At 38.6% G+C, this 17,892-nt stretch overlaps 1 protein-coding gene across 4 annotated transcripts in view; it reads right to left on the bottom strand.

Annotated features, from left to right (window-relative positions):
• Positions 1-17,892, bottom strand: part of AMOT (angiomotin) — a 76,786-nt gene that overhangs the window by 11,246 nt on the left and 47,648 nt on the right. For all 4 annotated transcript variants that reach the window (XM_007535902.3, XM_060182799.1, XM_060182798.1 and 1 more), the window contains 2 exons: positions 6,147-6,296; positions 4,917-5,107 (listed from right to left, as the gene is read on the bottom strand). In XM_007535902.3, the coding sequence (XP_007535964.1) occupies positions 4,917-5,107; positions 6,147-6,296 (341 nt within the window). The remainder of the gene's footprint in view (positions 1-4,916; positions 5,108-6,146; positions 6,297-17,892) is intronic.

Below are 17,892 nucleotides of genomic sequence, written 5' to 3'. Positions count from 1 at the left end.
CATAGTTCATCTCTAATTCTTTTATTATAGACTTACTTATTTAGTGATGAGGAGGGGGAAAGAGAATGAGTATGAATCAGAACATCACTCTGTACATGCAGTTCCAGGGATCAAACTCCAGATCTCTTGCTTGAGAGCCCAACATTTTATCAACTGTGACAACTCCTGGACATCCTATCTCAAAATATTTTATTTATTTATTCATTTTGCAGAAAGAGAGACTGAAAAATATCACAGCACCAGAGCTTCCTTCAGTGCAGTTAGGTCATGCATGTACACACTATCCAAGAAAGCTATATTGCCATCCCTCAATTCAAACATCTTATACAGTGTCATATCTCAAATTCTTAAAAAGGCAGAAATACTGAAACTTGGAGACTTATTGTTGATATCAAGAGAGGGAAGAATGAATGATTTTTAAATTTTTTATATTTATTTATTTATTTATTTTTATTCCCTTTTTGTTGCCCTTGTTGTTTCATTGGTGTAGTTATTACTGTTATTGCTGTTATGTCCTTGTTGTTGGATAGGACAGAGAGAAATGGAGAGAGGAGGGGAAGACAGAGAGGGGGAGAGAAAGAGAGACACCTACAGACCTGCCTCACCATCTGTGAAGCGACTCCCCTGCAGGTGGGGAGCAGGGGGGCTGGAATCAGGATCCTTAGGCTGGTCCTTGCGCTTTGCGCCGCCTACGCCTAACCCGTTGCGCTACTGCCCAACTCCCTAAATGAAAATTTTATTGGTTATAATTAAAATAGAGCCAATGAACTATCATTTGTTTTCTGTGGTAGGAATCCAAGGAGAGATTTTAGGGAAACACAAGAGGTATTGATTTTAGTTACAATGGAAGTAAAGTACCATAGCCATATGACAAACTTAATAAGTTTTTTAAATTCTTTTTTACTATTAAAGATACCAGTTACAATTTGAAGCTATAATAGAGAATGTAGATTGAGAAGGATGTGAAGGATGAAAATTGAGGGAGGCCTGGAATGAAGGCATAGGTAGATGTGTAATGTGTGACCATCTTTCACTTTCTGCTTTCCAACTTCTCCAAATTCCCCAAGGGTTTGGGGTCTGTATATAATAGTGATGTGAATATTTCTTGAGGCATCAAATAATTGCACCTAATGACACTCAGACAAAGACTATTGTAATAGAGGTTTAATACAATTTTTATGTTTCCATACCTTGAAAGTAATTTGTACTTTGACAATTGCTCCTGGATTGTGTTTGCCTAAGATCATCTTTGATCTCCCTATTCTCTTTGATGTGACACATAATTTACCAATAAATACTCTGCTGGGAGTTCTGGTGACTGGCACACCTGATATTCTTCCATTAGAGATGCCTATGTGCTGTCCCTCCATACTTTTCAGATTTACTATAGATGACTAAAATTATTTTCTCTCAGTCCTGAGACACATCGAATCTCAGGGTCTTGGCATATGGCTATGGTTCTCTACCCAGATAATAAACAAGTTATACAATTTTAATTATTTCAATTATCCTAAGTGATCAAATTATTTTAATGTTCTTATTTGACTTATAGGAAGTCTCACAAACAAGTCTCTTCAATTTTGCTGAATAAAAGTATATCCTGTATAACTTTTTATATGACTTTCTATAAAATGGGAAAATATAGTGATAAAAAGCAGATGGGTTGTCTACGGTCAGGTACAAGAGAAAGGACTGGGACTGTTAAGGGACTGGGTCCAGAGACTTCACTTGTGGAATGACAACCCTTCAGCTTCATTACTCGGGTGAGACCTTTCCTTTTATAGTACACTCTAATTTCATCTCAGGTAGTTCACTTTCTAACAAAGTCCCATAACCTAGATATACACCAGTTTCTGTGAGAGAGAGCTTATATTCACATGTATCCATAAACTACTGTAAAATATATACCTGAAAGCAGAAGTACACTAGAGTTTACAGTGAGTACCTCCCTAACACTTCCTCTCCACTATTCCAAGCTTGGGATCCATGATTGCTCAACAATTTGTTTGGCTTCATATGTTAACTCTCTTTTCAATCACCAGGTTCCAGATGCCACCAGGATGCTGGCCAGGCTTCCCTGGATTGAAGACCCCACCAATGTGTCCTGGAGCTCAGCTTCCCCAGAAACACACCTTACTAGGGAAAAAGAGAGGCAGACTGGGAGTATGGATGGACCAGTCAATGCCCATGTTCAGCGGGGAAGCAATTACAGAAGCCAGACCTCCTACCTTCTGCAACCCTCAATGACCCTGGGTCCATGCTCCCAGAGGGCTAGAGAATGGGAAAGTTATCATGGGAGGGGGTGGGTTATGGAGATTGGGTGGTGGGAATTGTGTGGAGGTGTACCCCTCCTACCTTATGGTTTTGTTCATTAATCCTTTCTTAAATAAAAAATTAAAAAAAAGATAAATATCAATCTAAATCTAAAAAAAAGTGTCATTTTCTTGATAACAGTGGCATCTACATGACCATAAATAATTTACTAATATTGATTAAACCATACACTGAAAATGGGCTCGTTAAAATATGCCCACTTCTTAAGCACCAATGACCCTCTGAATTGAAACAGATCTAAAAGTAAATGCATAGTCTGTGCATTAAAAATTGAGACATTCAATTTTCTCCTCTCATATTAATTTTTTTAAAGATTTATTTATTTATTCATGAGAAAGATAGGAGGAGAGAGAGGATCAGACATTACTCTGGTACATGTGCTGCTGGGGATTGAACTCAGGACATCATGCTTGAGAGTCCAGTGCCTTATCTACTGTGCCACTTCCCAGACCACCTCTCATATTAATTAAATAGTAATTTTATATGACTAAAAGTTAATAGGAGTGTATATAAACACCATTTCCACCACCAAAAGACTGTACCCCACCCCAGCCTCGCCTCCCCACTCCACACCCCTAGTAAAGCCAAACATCCACCCTCAGGCTCCACCCAGAGATTTTTACTTTGATGCCCTACTCCAAACTCAGTCAAATCCTGCTTTTAGTTTCCCTTTTTGCTCATGAGTGGGATCATCCCATACTTGTCTTTGTCTTTCTGACTTAGCTCACTTAACATAATTCCTTCTAGCTCCATCCAAGATGGGTCAGAGAAGGTGGGTTCACTGTTCTTAATAGCTGTGTAGTATTCCATTATGTATATATACACCATAGCTTTCTCAGCCATTCATCTGTTGCTGGACAGCTGGGTTGCTGCCAGGTTTTAGCTATTACGAATTGTGCTGCTATGAACATAGGTGTACACATATCTTTTTAGTTGGGTGTTATGGATTACTTGGGATATATCCCTAGGAGAGGATATGTTAAGTCTCTTTTCAGCTACCAGGTTCCAGATACTAACATGATGCCAGCTAGAATTCCTTGGGCAGATGACCCCACCAATATATCCTGAAGCTCTGCTTCACCAGAACCCCACCCCACTAGGGAAAGAAAGACAGGCTGGGAGTATTGATTGACCTGTCAAAGCCCATGTTCAGTGGAGAAGCAATTACAAAAGCCAGACCTTCCAGCTTCTGCACCCTATAATGACCATGGGTCCATACTCCCAGAGGGATAAAGAATAGGAGGGCTACTGGGGGAGGGGATGGGATGTGCAGTTCTGGTGGAGGGAACAGTGTGGAGTTGTACCCCTCTTATCCTATGATTTTTTTCAGTGTTCCTTTTTTATAAATAAAAATTAAAAAGAAAACTAAATGTATTTACCAGTGTCCTCACACACAAACATTATAATAATCCAGTCTGGCAAGCACATCCAGACTCTGCCAGCTCAACAATTTGAGGAGAATGATAAAATACTGTTATTATTAATAAATTTCTATGCAAAGATTTATCTGGATGCAATATGTTATACTGTACCTTAGATATCAAACTCCAGATCAAGACTAACTTTGTATTTTCTGCCCACACAATTTTCCTGATTTGAATTTACTTTTTGATGTTTATTCCTTATATGGTGGTTATGAATGGCAGTGACAAAATTTAAGTGGATATGATTATTATTTTCTCCAAAATCCAATTATTTAATGCTTATAATATATAAAGGAAACATGCAAGAGCAAATGGAGCCACTTTCTGTAATATGACTGCCTATATGTGCCTAGATTCATGGATTGAGAGAATGAAGCCTTCCTTCAAATACAGACTTTCTCAAAGGGCAGGGTTGGATTCATGTTCAGCATAGCCTTTTGAATACCTTGGATAAGACAGAGCTATCAAATGGCAGCAGTCACTCCTAAGTGACATTTAGTTTCTAAATGTCATTTCTCTAGTGAAGTGTTTTTTGAAAATATTTATTTCCTTTTGTTGCCCTTGTTGTTTTATTGTTGTAGTTATTGATGTCGTTGTTGTTGGATAGGACAGAGAGAAATAGAGAGAGGAGGGGAAGACAGAGAGGGGGAGAGAAAGATAGACACCTGCAGACTGGCTTCACCGCCTGTGAAGTGACTCCCCTGTAGGTGGGGAGTCAGGGGCTCGAACCGGGATCCTCACCGGTCCTTGCGCCACCTGCCCTTAACCCGCTGCACTACCGCCCAACTCCCTTCTGGAGAATTTTTACTCACTCCAGTCCTGGAGCTAAACAAAGTAACCTACATATATAGGTTTAAAAAAAAAGTCTGTGTATCTGATGGTGTTAAGTGTGTAAATGTTCAATTAATTCTATCTGTGTTCATCCTGGTTCCTGGGGAAAGCTGGACTATGATTCCAGTAACTTCATAGTAACTTTTATGCTCAAATACCTGGCACTTTTCTCTCACAGTTACTGAGTCCCCATATATCCAGTTGAAAGAAAAAATTTTTAATTATTAACTGGGTAAAATTAGCCATTCCAGAAAGAACACAGTGGAACATCTACTGATCAAGTCACCTTTTTGTTCTACACTCCACATATACCAGCCAACTACTTACCGCTGAGCAGCTACAGTTGCAGCAGCATCCAAAGCAAAATGTCTCATCACATTCTCCTCCAAATACTTCTGCTCCCACTTAGTCATATCAGCTTCCAGGGCCAAGATCCGTTCCTCTTTCTCACGGAGAAGCTCCATCAATGTAGCAGCATTATATTCTGAAACACTGGTGGGCTGAGAGTTTCCCTGACGCTGTTAAAGGAGATACCATGACCACTCAGAGGTTAGAGAGAAGATCCATGGTGGTTGAGGCCATTTTAAGTGCCCTTATTCTTATAAATGATCACTTCCTATGTTACTTCAGTTTGGATTCTGATTTGCAAGCAAGGGAACTTCAGTTTTCTTCCTAAAGTCACAGAACTTTCTATCTTTGCCTTAAATATGAGACTTCCATGATCAAGAAAAAGGCTTGGCAATCAAACTATTATACTTTTCTGATAATGGATCAATAATTTAAAAAATTTATTTCTGGTGTCGTTGGCTCACCTGGTAAAACACACGTTTTCATGTACATGGACTTTGGCTCAAGGTGCCAGTTCACACCTGCAAGGGCGAAGTTTCACAAGCAGAGAAACAGTGCTGCAGGTGTCTCTCTCCCTCTCTATTGCCCATTTCCCTCTCAATTTCTCTTTCTCCATCAAAAGAAAGAAAAAAAAATGATAACATGGCTGCAGAGAGCAGTGATATTCTTATTGGAAAAAAAAAGCAAAAAAATATTATATGTGTCTGCTGACATGGGATTAATAACTAGTATTTGATGTGCCAAAACTGTACTCTACATAATTAACCTCCAGATAAAAAATAGAAAAATAAACTAGTAATTGGCCCATAATAAAAATTGTATTGAAAAATATCCTGTCCCTATACTGGTCCTAGATTGTGAATACACATGTAACAGACAAACATTTTTGGGTCTTTTCTCTCACCCCATTATGACAAGGGTTGTGTATGGCTATCAGATTCTAAGGACTATTTCCAATTTCAAAATCTCAAGGAGTCGATTTATATAGCATCTTAATTTCTTATAGGGGTTTCTATGAAAATAAAAAATGCAAGGCTTTTTCTGTGATAAGATCTAAGGAAATAAGCTTCCTTTTACAATTAGGAGGGTGTGCTGGACCAAAATTACGTGGGAAGAAAGTTCTAGAGGTGAACAAGAGGGTGACTTTTGTCTCCTGTCAAACACCAATAAAATAAGCAATCAAAAATAATATCATTTTCCTAATGATACCTGCTGAATTCTGAGAGATTCCAGTTCCCTCTCCAATCTTGTCCGAAGACGATGCTCTAGCTGCTCACGTTTTTCACATGCTGCCTGGAGCTGTACAAGGGCCTGTTGCATCTTCTCCACTTTATCTACATATACTTGCTTCTTTTTCAACTAGAAGGCCAGGTTGAAGTAGTTGCAAGATAGAAAGAAAAATATCAAATGGTCAGTGTGTCCAAATTTAGTATTACATTTAGATTTCTTTCATTCACTTCCCCCCCCCCCAAAAAAAAAATGAATGGTGAAAATGTCCTTCATGATGAGTAACAGGCTGTCTTCTGTTATCATACAGAGACTGTGGTCAAAGATCAGATTAGAAGAGCCCTTTTAATAAAGTGAATTAATTTGTGTTTTCCAACTGAAAAGATTTTCTACTAGGTATCAAGACCACCATCTCAGGTATACTTTTCCTAATTCCTTCAGAAAAAAGAAAAAACAGTGCAGTTTACCCATAAATATTATTATTACATAGTAAATTATTAATCTCTGGGCAAGACAGAGTAGAAAGAAACAAGTTTTGGATGCAAGCCCTATAGATGCAATCAACAAAGTAGACTATTGTCTAGGTTATAGTCACTACACTTTCTTTTTTCTTTTTTTTTGGTTTGGTGGATATTTTTATTTAATTTATTAATTGGATAGAGAGAGATGATAAGATAAGACAGAGAGACCCCTATAGCACTGCTTCACTGCTCTTGAAGCTTTCCCCCTGAATGTGGGAACTGTGGCCTTGAACCTTGGGTCCTTGCAAATGGTAACATGCATTCAATCAAGGGTATCACTGTGCAGCCCACACAGTACGTTTTCAAAACATCATCTATATGTAGAAAGAAACAAAGGTCTATATATTTTATTAGCTCATACAATTCTGGACTTCATATGTTTCATTTTCACCTTCATCTTGATAAATTTCTTTTCTTTCTAACTCTTCACTACAAATCTATCTCCAGCAAAACCTAAACTCTTTAGTTGTCAAAGCATTTATTAGGATTTCTTAGGCCCCCAAATTCACCTTCCAGTATCATTAGAAGTTCAGTCTAAGGTAGAGAGTCCACAGAAAAAATGGTTAAAATTGGGGTCAGGTGATAGTATACTTGGCTAATCACACATACTAGTGTCCAAGGACCCAGGTTCAAGCCCCTGGTCCTCAACTTCAGGGGAAAAGCTTCACCAGTGGTGAACCAGAGCTGCAGCTCTCTATCATCTATCTATCTATCTATCTATCTATCTATCTATCTATCTATCTATCTATCTATCTATCATCTATCTCTCCCTCTCTCTCCCCCTCCCCTCAATCTCTCTATCCAATAATAACACCCATGTTCGGCGGGGAAGCAATTACAGAAGCCAGACCTTCAACCTTCTGCATCCCACAATGATCTTGGGTCCATACTGCCAGAGGGTTAAAGAATAGGAAAGCTATTAGAGAAGGGGGTGGGATACGGAGGTCTGGTGGTGGGAACTGCGTGAAGTTGTAACCCTCTTATCCTATGGTTTTGCCAATGTTTCCTTTTTATAAATAAAAAATTAAAATAAGTAAATAAATAAATTAAATTTAAAAAAGAAAAATGGTTAAAATTAGAACTCTGACCTCAGATTCCTAAAGGCCATATCTAGTTCTCCCACTTACTATGTAAACAACCTTAGGCAATATACTTAATCTACCTAAACTTCCATTTACTCATGCTTCAATACATGGAGATGATGATGTGACCTACTTCTATACAGGTTAATGGAAACACATAAAGTGCTTAGTAGAGTGTCAGGTACAAAAAGTACTGAGAGTTACTTTACTTTTTAAAAGAAAAATGTTAATGCCTAATCATGTATGTTCTTGTCTTCTCAACTTTGAATACTGACTTCAGGTAACGTTAGCATGGTTCACATACTCTCAATACCTCTAATTGCCATATCCACTTATCCTTGAAATATTAAAAAAAAACATTAACTTCTCCTAAAACACACATGTAATACTAGGCTTTAAAATTTCATGAAATAGGGAGTCGGGCGGTAGTGCAGCAGGTTAAGTGCACGTGGCGCAAAGCACAAGGACCGTCAGAAGGATCCAGGTTCGAGCCCCCGGCTCCCCACCTGCAAGGGAGTCGCTTCACAAGTGGTGAAGCAGGTCTGCAGGTGTCTCTCTTTCTCTCCCCCTCTCTGTCTTCCCCCTCCTCTCTCCATTTCTCTCTGTTCTATCCAATAACAATGACATCAATAACAACAATAATAATAACTACAACAATAACAAGGGCCAACAAAAGGGAATAAATAATAAAAATAAAAATTCCATGAAATAAAAATGCAGGTAACTTTATGATTCAAGAACATTCATTTGAGATTTAATTAAAAGCAAGCACTGGGCCAGGAGGTGATGCACCTGGTTAAGTGCACATATTATAGTGAGCAAGGATCCAGGTTTAAGCTCCTGGTCCCCACCTGCATGGGGAAAGCTTCATGAGTGGTGAAGCAGTGTTGCAGGTGTCTCTCTGTCTCTCTGTATATACATCCCCCCTCCTTTCTCAATTTCTCTCTGTCTCTATCCAATAATAAATAAATAAAACAAAAATTAAAAAAAAAAACAAGCACTGAGTAGCTTCAAGAACTCTGTATGCTCTCAAAAATGTTATGACTTGGAGAAATCATGAGAAACAAATACTTTTCCTGTGGTTAAAAGTACTGTGTAGAGACCTACTCACTAGGAAAAGATAGAAACAGGCTGTGGGTATGGATTGACTTGCTAACATCCAAATCTTACATAAAGAAAATTACAGAAGCTAGACCTTCCATCTTCTGCACCCCATAAAGAATTTTGGTCTATACTCCAATAGGGAATCTTCCAATGGAAGGATGGAATATGTGACTCTGGTGGTGGGAACTGTATGGAAATGTACTCCTGTTACCTTACAATCCCATTAATCATTACTGAATCATTATTAAAAATTTTAAAAAATACTGTGTAACTAAAGATAGTTAGGCAGAGCTCATAAGCTATACACACAGGTATGCACAGCAGAAAGGTTCATTTGCCAACATAATGAGAGGTAAAGGAAATCTGAATTCTAGTAATATCTGGTTTTGGTTTTTGCTTTGCTTTGCTTTGCTTTGTCTTTGGTGGTCCCAGGCTCTCACTTGTGTGTGATTTCCAGAGGATTTCAGGTGATTTATTTTTCTAATGACTTCAGTGTTCAAGGAAATGAAAGGTCACTTGAAATGTTTCCAAAACTAAGTGTTTCAGGCTCTAGTGGCTAAGGACTATGAGTCCTAGAAAAAGCCAGGTAACATTAACAAAACAGGAGATGACAGTTGTTGGAGAGTTAGTGGAGAAAAAGAAAACTCTTTTAACTGCTGATGGGAATGCAAACTGTTGCAGCCCCTTTGGAAGACTGTATGGAATGTCCTTAAACAAATAGCAATAGCACTTTTAGACATTTATACAAAGGACTTGAAAACACTAATCTGAAGAGTCATATGAACCTCTGTGCTCATAGCTGCATGATACACAATAGCTAAATAGTAGAAGCAGCCTAAATGCCCATCAACAGATGACTGGCTAAAGAAGCTATGGGGTACAATTCTCTACAAAACTCTTATTTCTCCCAGTCCTGGAACCTCTATGGCTTGGATCACTTTCCTGCACTCTACTGCCAATACATACAACCAAATCAGTGTAACCAGTATTGCCTCAACATTTTTCACTTCAGATTGTGTCCAGAGATGCCAGGCATGAAATATCAATCCTTCAGTTCCATTACTCTGGTGAGACATTTCCTAGCTTACAGGACTCCTTAATTCTATTTTAGGTGGTGCACTTCCTAGCAAAGCCACAGAACCTAGAAATAGACCAGGGACCATGAGATAGAACACATGTGCACATGTATCCATAAGTTAGGGGAAAATATATACCTTAAAGTAAAAGTGCACAATAGCTTGCAGTGACTCAATAAGAGAAGCAAGCAAAGAGACCTAAAAAAAATCCACTATAAAGTACTTAATCAAATAGTTTCTACTTAGACCTGACACCTTCCTCACTTACTTCTATTTCACCTCCCTCAATCATTCCAAGCCTAGCCTTGTCAGATAAAGTATGGATTACAAAAGCTGGATAAGAGCAAGAGAATGGCATACTTTAATGATGGCTCTTTTGGTCACCACCAGGCCACTACATCACACGGGGCCTTACTCAGGGATTCTTGGGATTCCCACATAGACATGATGGGCCTAGACCTCAGATTCCTCTCTCCACTTTCACTGGTCATCCCCATCAGGAACAAAATCGTGGATCCCCTTGTGGGTTTCTACAGGACCTTGCCCTCAATGAGGAACAACAATGGTAGAGACTGCCCCATTTTCCAAAGGGAGATTGGGTCAATATACTCTGCCACTTGAGGAAGGCAGGAACTGCAATGATTGCAGCCTAGAATGTTCCTAGCCGTGACCATGGAATGTGAGCTCAGACCTATAGGGATACAGAGATTACAGAGGCTCCTGCACTGAATATGGGCCCCATATCAAATTGATGGTGTTTACAGTTAACAATATTTATATACATTTCCCATATTTGGGAGCAACTCTTTTCCATGATCCAGCTTTTTAGTCTTTTTTTTTTTAATAAAAAGGAAACACTGACAAACCCATAGGATAAGAGAAGTACAACTCCACACAATTCCCACCACCATAACTCCATATCCCATCCCCTCCCTTCCCTATTCTTTAAGCCTCTGGGAGTATGGACCAAAGGTCATTATAGGGTGCAGAAGCTGGAAGGTCTGGCTTTTGTAGTAGCTTCTCCATTGAACATGGGCATTGACAGGTAGATCCATACTCCCAGCCTTCCTCTTTCCTTCCCTAGTGGGACAGGGTTCTGGGAAATAGGAGCTCCAAGACACATTGGTGGGGTTGTCTGTCCAGGGAAGTCTGGTTGGCATCATGGTAGCATCTGGAACCTGGTGGCTGAAAAGAGAGTTAACATATAAAGCCAAAGAAATTGTTGACTAATCATGAACCTAAAGGCTGGAACAGTGCAGATGAAGAGTTAAGGGGGGTTCTCCATTTTGCAGATAGCTAGTAGGCATATTTTAAGTATATTCCAAAGGGCCTGTGGCTATCCTAGTTTTTTTGTTTGTTTGTTTTTCATCTCTCGAGACAATACCTTTGCTCCAACTGCATGTTAACTGTTGGAGTCATCTGAACTATTCCAGCCTTCAGGTTCATGACTCGTCAACAATTTGGCTTTATATGTTAACTCTTCTTTCAGCCACTAGGTTCCAGATGCTAGCATGATGCCAAATGTACTTCCCTGGACAGACAACCCCACCAATGTGTCCTGGAGCCCTGATTTCCCAGAGCCCCACCCCACTAGGAAAAGAGAGAGACAGGCTGGGAGTATGGATCGACAACACCCAAGTTCAACACCCAAGCCAACAAGTTCAACTTGTCAATACCCAAGTTCAGTGGGGAAGCAATTACAAAAGCCAGACCTTCCATCTTCTGTAACCCATAATGACCTTGGGTCCATACTCTCAGAGGGATTAAGAATAGGGAAGCTATCAGGGGAGGGGATGGGATATGGAATTCTGGTGGTGGGAACTGTGTGGAATTGTACCCCTCTTATCCTATTGTTTTTGTCAATGCTTCCTTTTTATAAATAAAACTTAAAACAAATAAACAAACCAAAAAAAATTCTTCCTTTCCTAACCTTAAGGATATGTGTCCCTATTGTTTCTTAAATCACCCTTAGTTTGTATTGCTTTATTAGACCTACCTTGTATTTTATCACACTACCCCCTGCTGTAGCCTTAACATTCAATCTATGGTGATATTTTTTCCCTGTCTACCATACCAACAATATTTAATGCACTGATATTTTTAAGTTTCATTCAACAGATATTTATTGAATGCTTATCAAGTGGTAGTACCTATTCTATGTCTAGAAGCAGTAATGGTACAACAGGAATCAAGATAAACTCCCTGTCCATTTGAAAAACAGTATTATATAAGGCAATTAAATGTAGGGCTCCACTGATTCCTTTCATACCTCTTTTAGGTTTTATTTACAGAACATTGATTATTATGTTATTGGTAAACAATTGCTACTATGTAAATCCCTAACACAATAACAAAGCAAGCATAGTTTAGTTATAGTACTACAAATGTATAAAACATACATTAACAACTCTACTTGCTTTGGTTGACAAAATAAGAATTTCAAATTATTCCTTTTCAGATATAAGGTTTCTGTCATCCATCACCAAAATTCTTTAATCATAAAGTTGGAACCAAGAAGAGCAGAATGGTAGTCCACTGATGAATAGGACAAATACTCGAGTTCAGTGAATCATATTTTCCCACTGCACTTCTGGAATAATTTCAACCCATTCCCAAGTACTTGGCAGAACTCTTAACTCCCTTCTGACTCGGGAAAATCTGATCCCTGCGAATGAATAACGTGATGCCATCTCTTCCCTGCTACCAACAACTGTGGATGATTTTAAGAATGGCTATATATAATTACTTTGGGGGCTCTTAAAGCTATGCTTTCATACAACTAACCTCCATATATTCACTGGTAGACAAAGCATAGCATGAGATATATTTGGAAGTAAGAGATTTTGGTTTTCTCCTGGATTTAACACTGACTGTACCACCTAATCTGCCCACACTTTAATCTGTCAAAATGGATACAACTTTCAAGGCTCTTAGAGGGAATATAATAATAAATTTGGAAATATCTTCAAAATACTAAAAAATAAACAGACAGAATCCAGTGAAATTTTAGGGTATTGAAAATATACTGTATGATATTACAGTGATTGATGCATGTCATTACACATTTGTCCAAATCTAGAGAATGAAGCACAACAGAAGTGCACCCTAATGTGAACTATGAGTTTAAAGTTGATTATGATGTGATGTAGGTTCATCAATTGTAAGAAATATTCCTCTTAGGGCCGGTTGGTGGTGCACCTGCTTATGTTCAGTGCACAAGGACCTGGGTTCAAGCCCCCTAGTCCCCACCTTCAGGGGAAAGCTTCATGAGTGAAGCAAGACTGCAGGTTTCTCTCTGTCTCTCCCTCTCTATCTCCCCTTCCCTTTCAATTTCTGGCAGTCTCTATTCAAAACTAAAGATAATAAAAATGTAAAAAATATATATTCCTTTCTAGGGGTCAGATGGTGGTGTACCTGGTTAAGCACACTCATTGCAGTATGCGAGGTCCTAGGTTCAAACCTTTGATCCCCACCTGCAGGGGGAAAGCTTCACAAGTGGTGAAGCAGTACTGCAGGTGTCTCTTCCCTTCTCTATCTTCCCTTCCTCTCTCAATTTCTTCCCCCTCTCAATTTCTCTCTATCCAATAATAAAATGAATACGATATTTTAAAAAAGAAATATTACCCTCTGATTGGGAGGAATGATGGAGACTGTACATGCGAGGGACAAAGGGCACATGGAGAATCTGCACCTCTTGTTAAGTTTTTGCTATAAATCTTAAACTATTAGAAAAAGGAAAGTCCTTTACCCCCTGCAGGTGGGTATCTGGGGCTTGAACCTAAATCTTTGTGTGGGTCTTTGTACCTAGTACTGTATGCTTAGCCAGGTGTGCAAACGCCCTGACCTCTCATTGCAAAAAAAAAAAAAGGAAAGTCTTGATAAATAACAAATGCAGGTGAATGGCTAAAGAATAATGTCTATTTCTACTAGCTAGATAACTACCAATATATACACATAACCAAAATGGCTTAAAAAAGGGAGAATAACAGCATATACAAGGTTGAGTCTAGTGCCACAAATAACATCTTTTATTGTGTCTGATTTTCAACGTCCCTTCTATTTTCCATTATTCTAAACACTATGTAATAAAAATCAAAATTAAAGTGTAATTTCTTTGTTTTGCTCTTTCATACATATTGCTCCATAAGACTTCAGTGATTTCCATTTTATTTGATATTAGCCTTAGCTGAGAGTCCAAGATAAAAGTTTCCTCTAAAGCAATTTTGTAACACTACCCTACTATTATCAAGCTGTCTCTCTCTGTTGCCACAAGGCTGTGGTTCACTAATGAATATTAAAATAACTGAACAGGGGACTGAGTGGCAGTGCACCTAGTTGAGCTCATATTTTACAATGCGCAAGGACCTGGGTTAAAGCTCCCAGTCCCCACATGCAGGGGAAAAAATTTACAAATGGTGAAGCAGTGCTGCAGGTATCTCTCTGTTACTCTCTCTTTTATTATTGAAAAGAGACAGAAATTGAGAGGGGGGAGGGAGATAGAGAAGGAAAGAGAGAGAGACATCTGCTGCACTGCTTCATTTGCAAAGTTTTCCCCCTGCAGGTGGGGATCAGGGGCTTAAACCTGAGTCCTTGCACACTGTAATGTGTACACTCAACCAGAAGTGCCACCTCATGACCCCTGTTTCTTTCCCTCTCTATCCCCCCCTTCCTCTCAGTTTCTGGCTATCTCCAATAAACAAATACAGATAATAAAAAATAAAAGACTTTATGCCTGTGACACCAAAGGTCCCAGGTTCAATCCCCATCACTACTATAAGCCAGAGCTAAACAGTGCTCTGAAAAAAGAAAAGGAAAAAAAAAGGTAAAAAAAAATTTAAAAGCCAGAATCACAAGAAAAAAACTGAGAAAATTTATCACTGAGAGGCTCCTCCATTTATATTTGATGTGGAGTATAATTTCTTATCAGGCTGAATGCAACAATACCTGCTAAAAACAAGCTGTGATAAATATGCAAAGTGTCATCCTCAGATGAAATATTCATCAAATAAGCCAGTAATTTATCAGCAGAATACTTTGGAGGATTCTGAATGAATACATACCTAAATTTCTACCTATACTTTAATTCGTATCCTCAAATCTCCCATTCAAATTTAAAATTCACTGCATCATTGTGTTAGTTCTTTCTACAGCAACAAAACTCTCTTGTTTGAGGATTATTTTGGATAAAAAAAGTCTCTGTCTTGGACATTTGCCTCTAATGTTGGGAAAATAGAAAGTTAGTAGGGACTGAGTGGTGGCACAGCTGGTTGAGTGCACACATTACAATGTGCAAGGACCTAAATTCAAGCCCCTGTTCACCATCTGCAGGGGAAATCTTCAATAACAGTGAAGCAGTGCTGCAGCTCTCTCTCTCTCTCTCTCTCTCTCTCTCTCTCTCATCTTCTGTTCCCCTCTCAAAAATAAAAAGAAAAGAAAATTGAGTTATGGTAATGTGTGTGACAGAGATTTGACATCTGTAAAAATAAAGACAAATCAGGGGTCTAGAAATAAGAAGAAAAACAGCCATGAAGAACAATTATAGGAATAAAGTAAAGAATTATGAATTAAATTCTGGAGAGAACTGAGTAGAGTGGCAAGAAAACTCTGGAAAATGTACTACCACTATCAATGCAAAGTCTAAATCATCAACAGTTACTGCAGCTCATAAAAAGTTAACACTTAGGCCTCTTTTTCCTGAATCTCTGTGACTGTAATTCTAGCTTAAAGCCAAGGAATAAGGCTTACTGGTTCTTTCTGCCAGCCCACCCACATTTCACTCTGCCCCTTCCTGTGTACTCAGCTCAATACACAGCCCACCCGCAGCATCTTTCCTCTTTGATCTTGCCAGAGCTTTTTTCCCACCATCCCTGAAACAATTAATCCAATCGTGGTTTTGCTCTGGATCATAAGACAACAGCTAGCCAGTAGCCTGAGATGCTTTGAAACTTATGAGTGTATATGCCAAGCATTTGTCTCCAGCAAGGTCAAATTAGTGGGAGCAGGGGGAGCTATCTTTGAAAGAGAGAATAACATGGTTATTATAAGACACAAAGTTCTTTTGATTAAGTGTTTAATGAGCTTCTTCCTCAATAGGACCTATGTGTCCCAAAAGATAAAGGCAAAGATGGGAAGGAACCATTCACATGCTAGATAGACTACAAAATGATGGTGAGATCTGTATTGTAGTTAGTTATTCATAAAGAAAATATGTCTTCCCTTCAATTTGAGTACTCTGTCCTACCCTGTGTATTTACAGAACAGGGTTAATGAGTGAATCTGTTTTTAGTTTGAGATAACGCTGTGATTGCAGGGAGAAGTTTGCTGTAAGCTTGAAGCACCATTTCTACATAGAGTTTAGAACAGTATGAATGCAGTATTATAGGCAAGAATTAATGGCATTAGGAAAATGGAATGAACTTCAGAGAAAGAACCAAATGAAATTTTGTAGAGAGAAAGAGAAATGATGCAAGGGTTTTCATATCATTAAAGGTATATAAGCTCTCCCTGACCATCTTGATGCAATAAAAAATAGTTACCTCAGTCACCTTGCACTTAGTAGACTACAAAAATATTCCAGCTTCAGGTCTGATTTGAGAGTTTCTCCAATTCTTATTTTTTAAGTAGACTAGAAAGATTTTCCTAGAAAAATGTCTAAGGAAGATTTGAGGTGCCATTTGTAAGCCATAAGTAAATAATTGGCTTGTATGAGAAATACAGATTGGTCACCTAACATGTTCCTTTGCCTCAAATCATATCCTATTTTCATAGCAGCATAATTTGCAGTAGACCAAACTTGGAAGCAACCTAGGTGTCCAACAACAAATAAGTGGCTAAGAAAGTGATAGTATATATGAATTGTAGAACACTACTCAGCTATTAAGAATGAGTAATTCACCCAGCCCCCAGATTAACAAAATTTCCTTAACTGTACATTATTTTCATGATTGACAATCAGTTATCACCGAGCTTTCCAAGACTACACACCAAGAGGATTGTAGAGTCTTGTCAACATTCATCTTCAACTGGACGGGCAATATTTCTGGTGAGGTAGCAGGGGTACATAGCACATTCCGGTCTCAAAGAAGTCTGGATAAACTTTTCAAAGATTTTCTAAAAGGAGGCCCAATGGGTAATGCATTTTTTTTCAATTAAAAGATTTAAGGTTACTAATTCTGAACATGTGCCCACATTTTCTTTTTGGGAACTGAACCAAGGTACGATTCAGACAGGAAGACAGGCAACAGGGTCTAAGGGATGAAGAGTCATGAGATTTGTTTCATTCCTGGCTCTAACCAAGATTTGCCATGTGACTCATAAAAAAAACTACTCTTCAGCAAGTCTCCCTGTTTTCCCTGATCTGAAATAATAGAATCTTTCCCTCATCCTGTAATTTACTCTTATTTCATCACAAAAGTGAAAGAAGGCAAATATGAGACATATAGAAAATTATTAGCAAAAATGTTAAGAGCTCCTTAGACCTGGCACCAAGACAGATGAGTACTCTTATTTTTAACATTCATTTTTTGTTTAGTTATTTATTCTATTCAATAGGACAAAGCTTGAACCCAGGTCCTGACACATTGTAACATGTGTGCTCAACCATGTGTACCACCACCCAGCCCCAAGTTCTGTTCATTCTTAATAAATTATCTAGGTGTTTTCTATATAGACAACTGACGAGGAGGATATTTACCTGGTTGTATACAACCTGAAGCTTAACAACTACAAAGTTAAACTACATTATTGATCAGGTGGCATTACCTGAAAAAAATATGAACCCACAAGCCAGCTCCAGTAAATATATTAACACATCAAAGATAGCAGAGGTATCCTTTAAGTCAGAAAATATCTAAGAACTAGAACCATTCTTAGTGAAAGAAAGTATGTAACAAGGAGCCAGGTGGTGGCGCAGCAGGTTAAGTGCATATGGCACAAAGTGCAAGGA

This window comes from Erinaceus europaeus, chromosome X (assembly GCF_950295315.1).
Source record: "Erinaceus europaeus chromosome X, mEriEur2.1, whole genome shotgun sequence".
Taxonomy (NCBI): domain Eukaryota; kingdom Metazoa; phylum Chordata; class Mammalia; order Eulipotyphla; family Erinaceidae; genus Erinaceus; species Erinaceus europaeus.
Note: the sequence above shows the minus strand (reverse complement) of the source record. Positions and strands in the feature narration are given on the sequence as shown.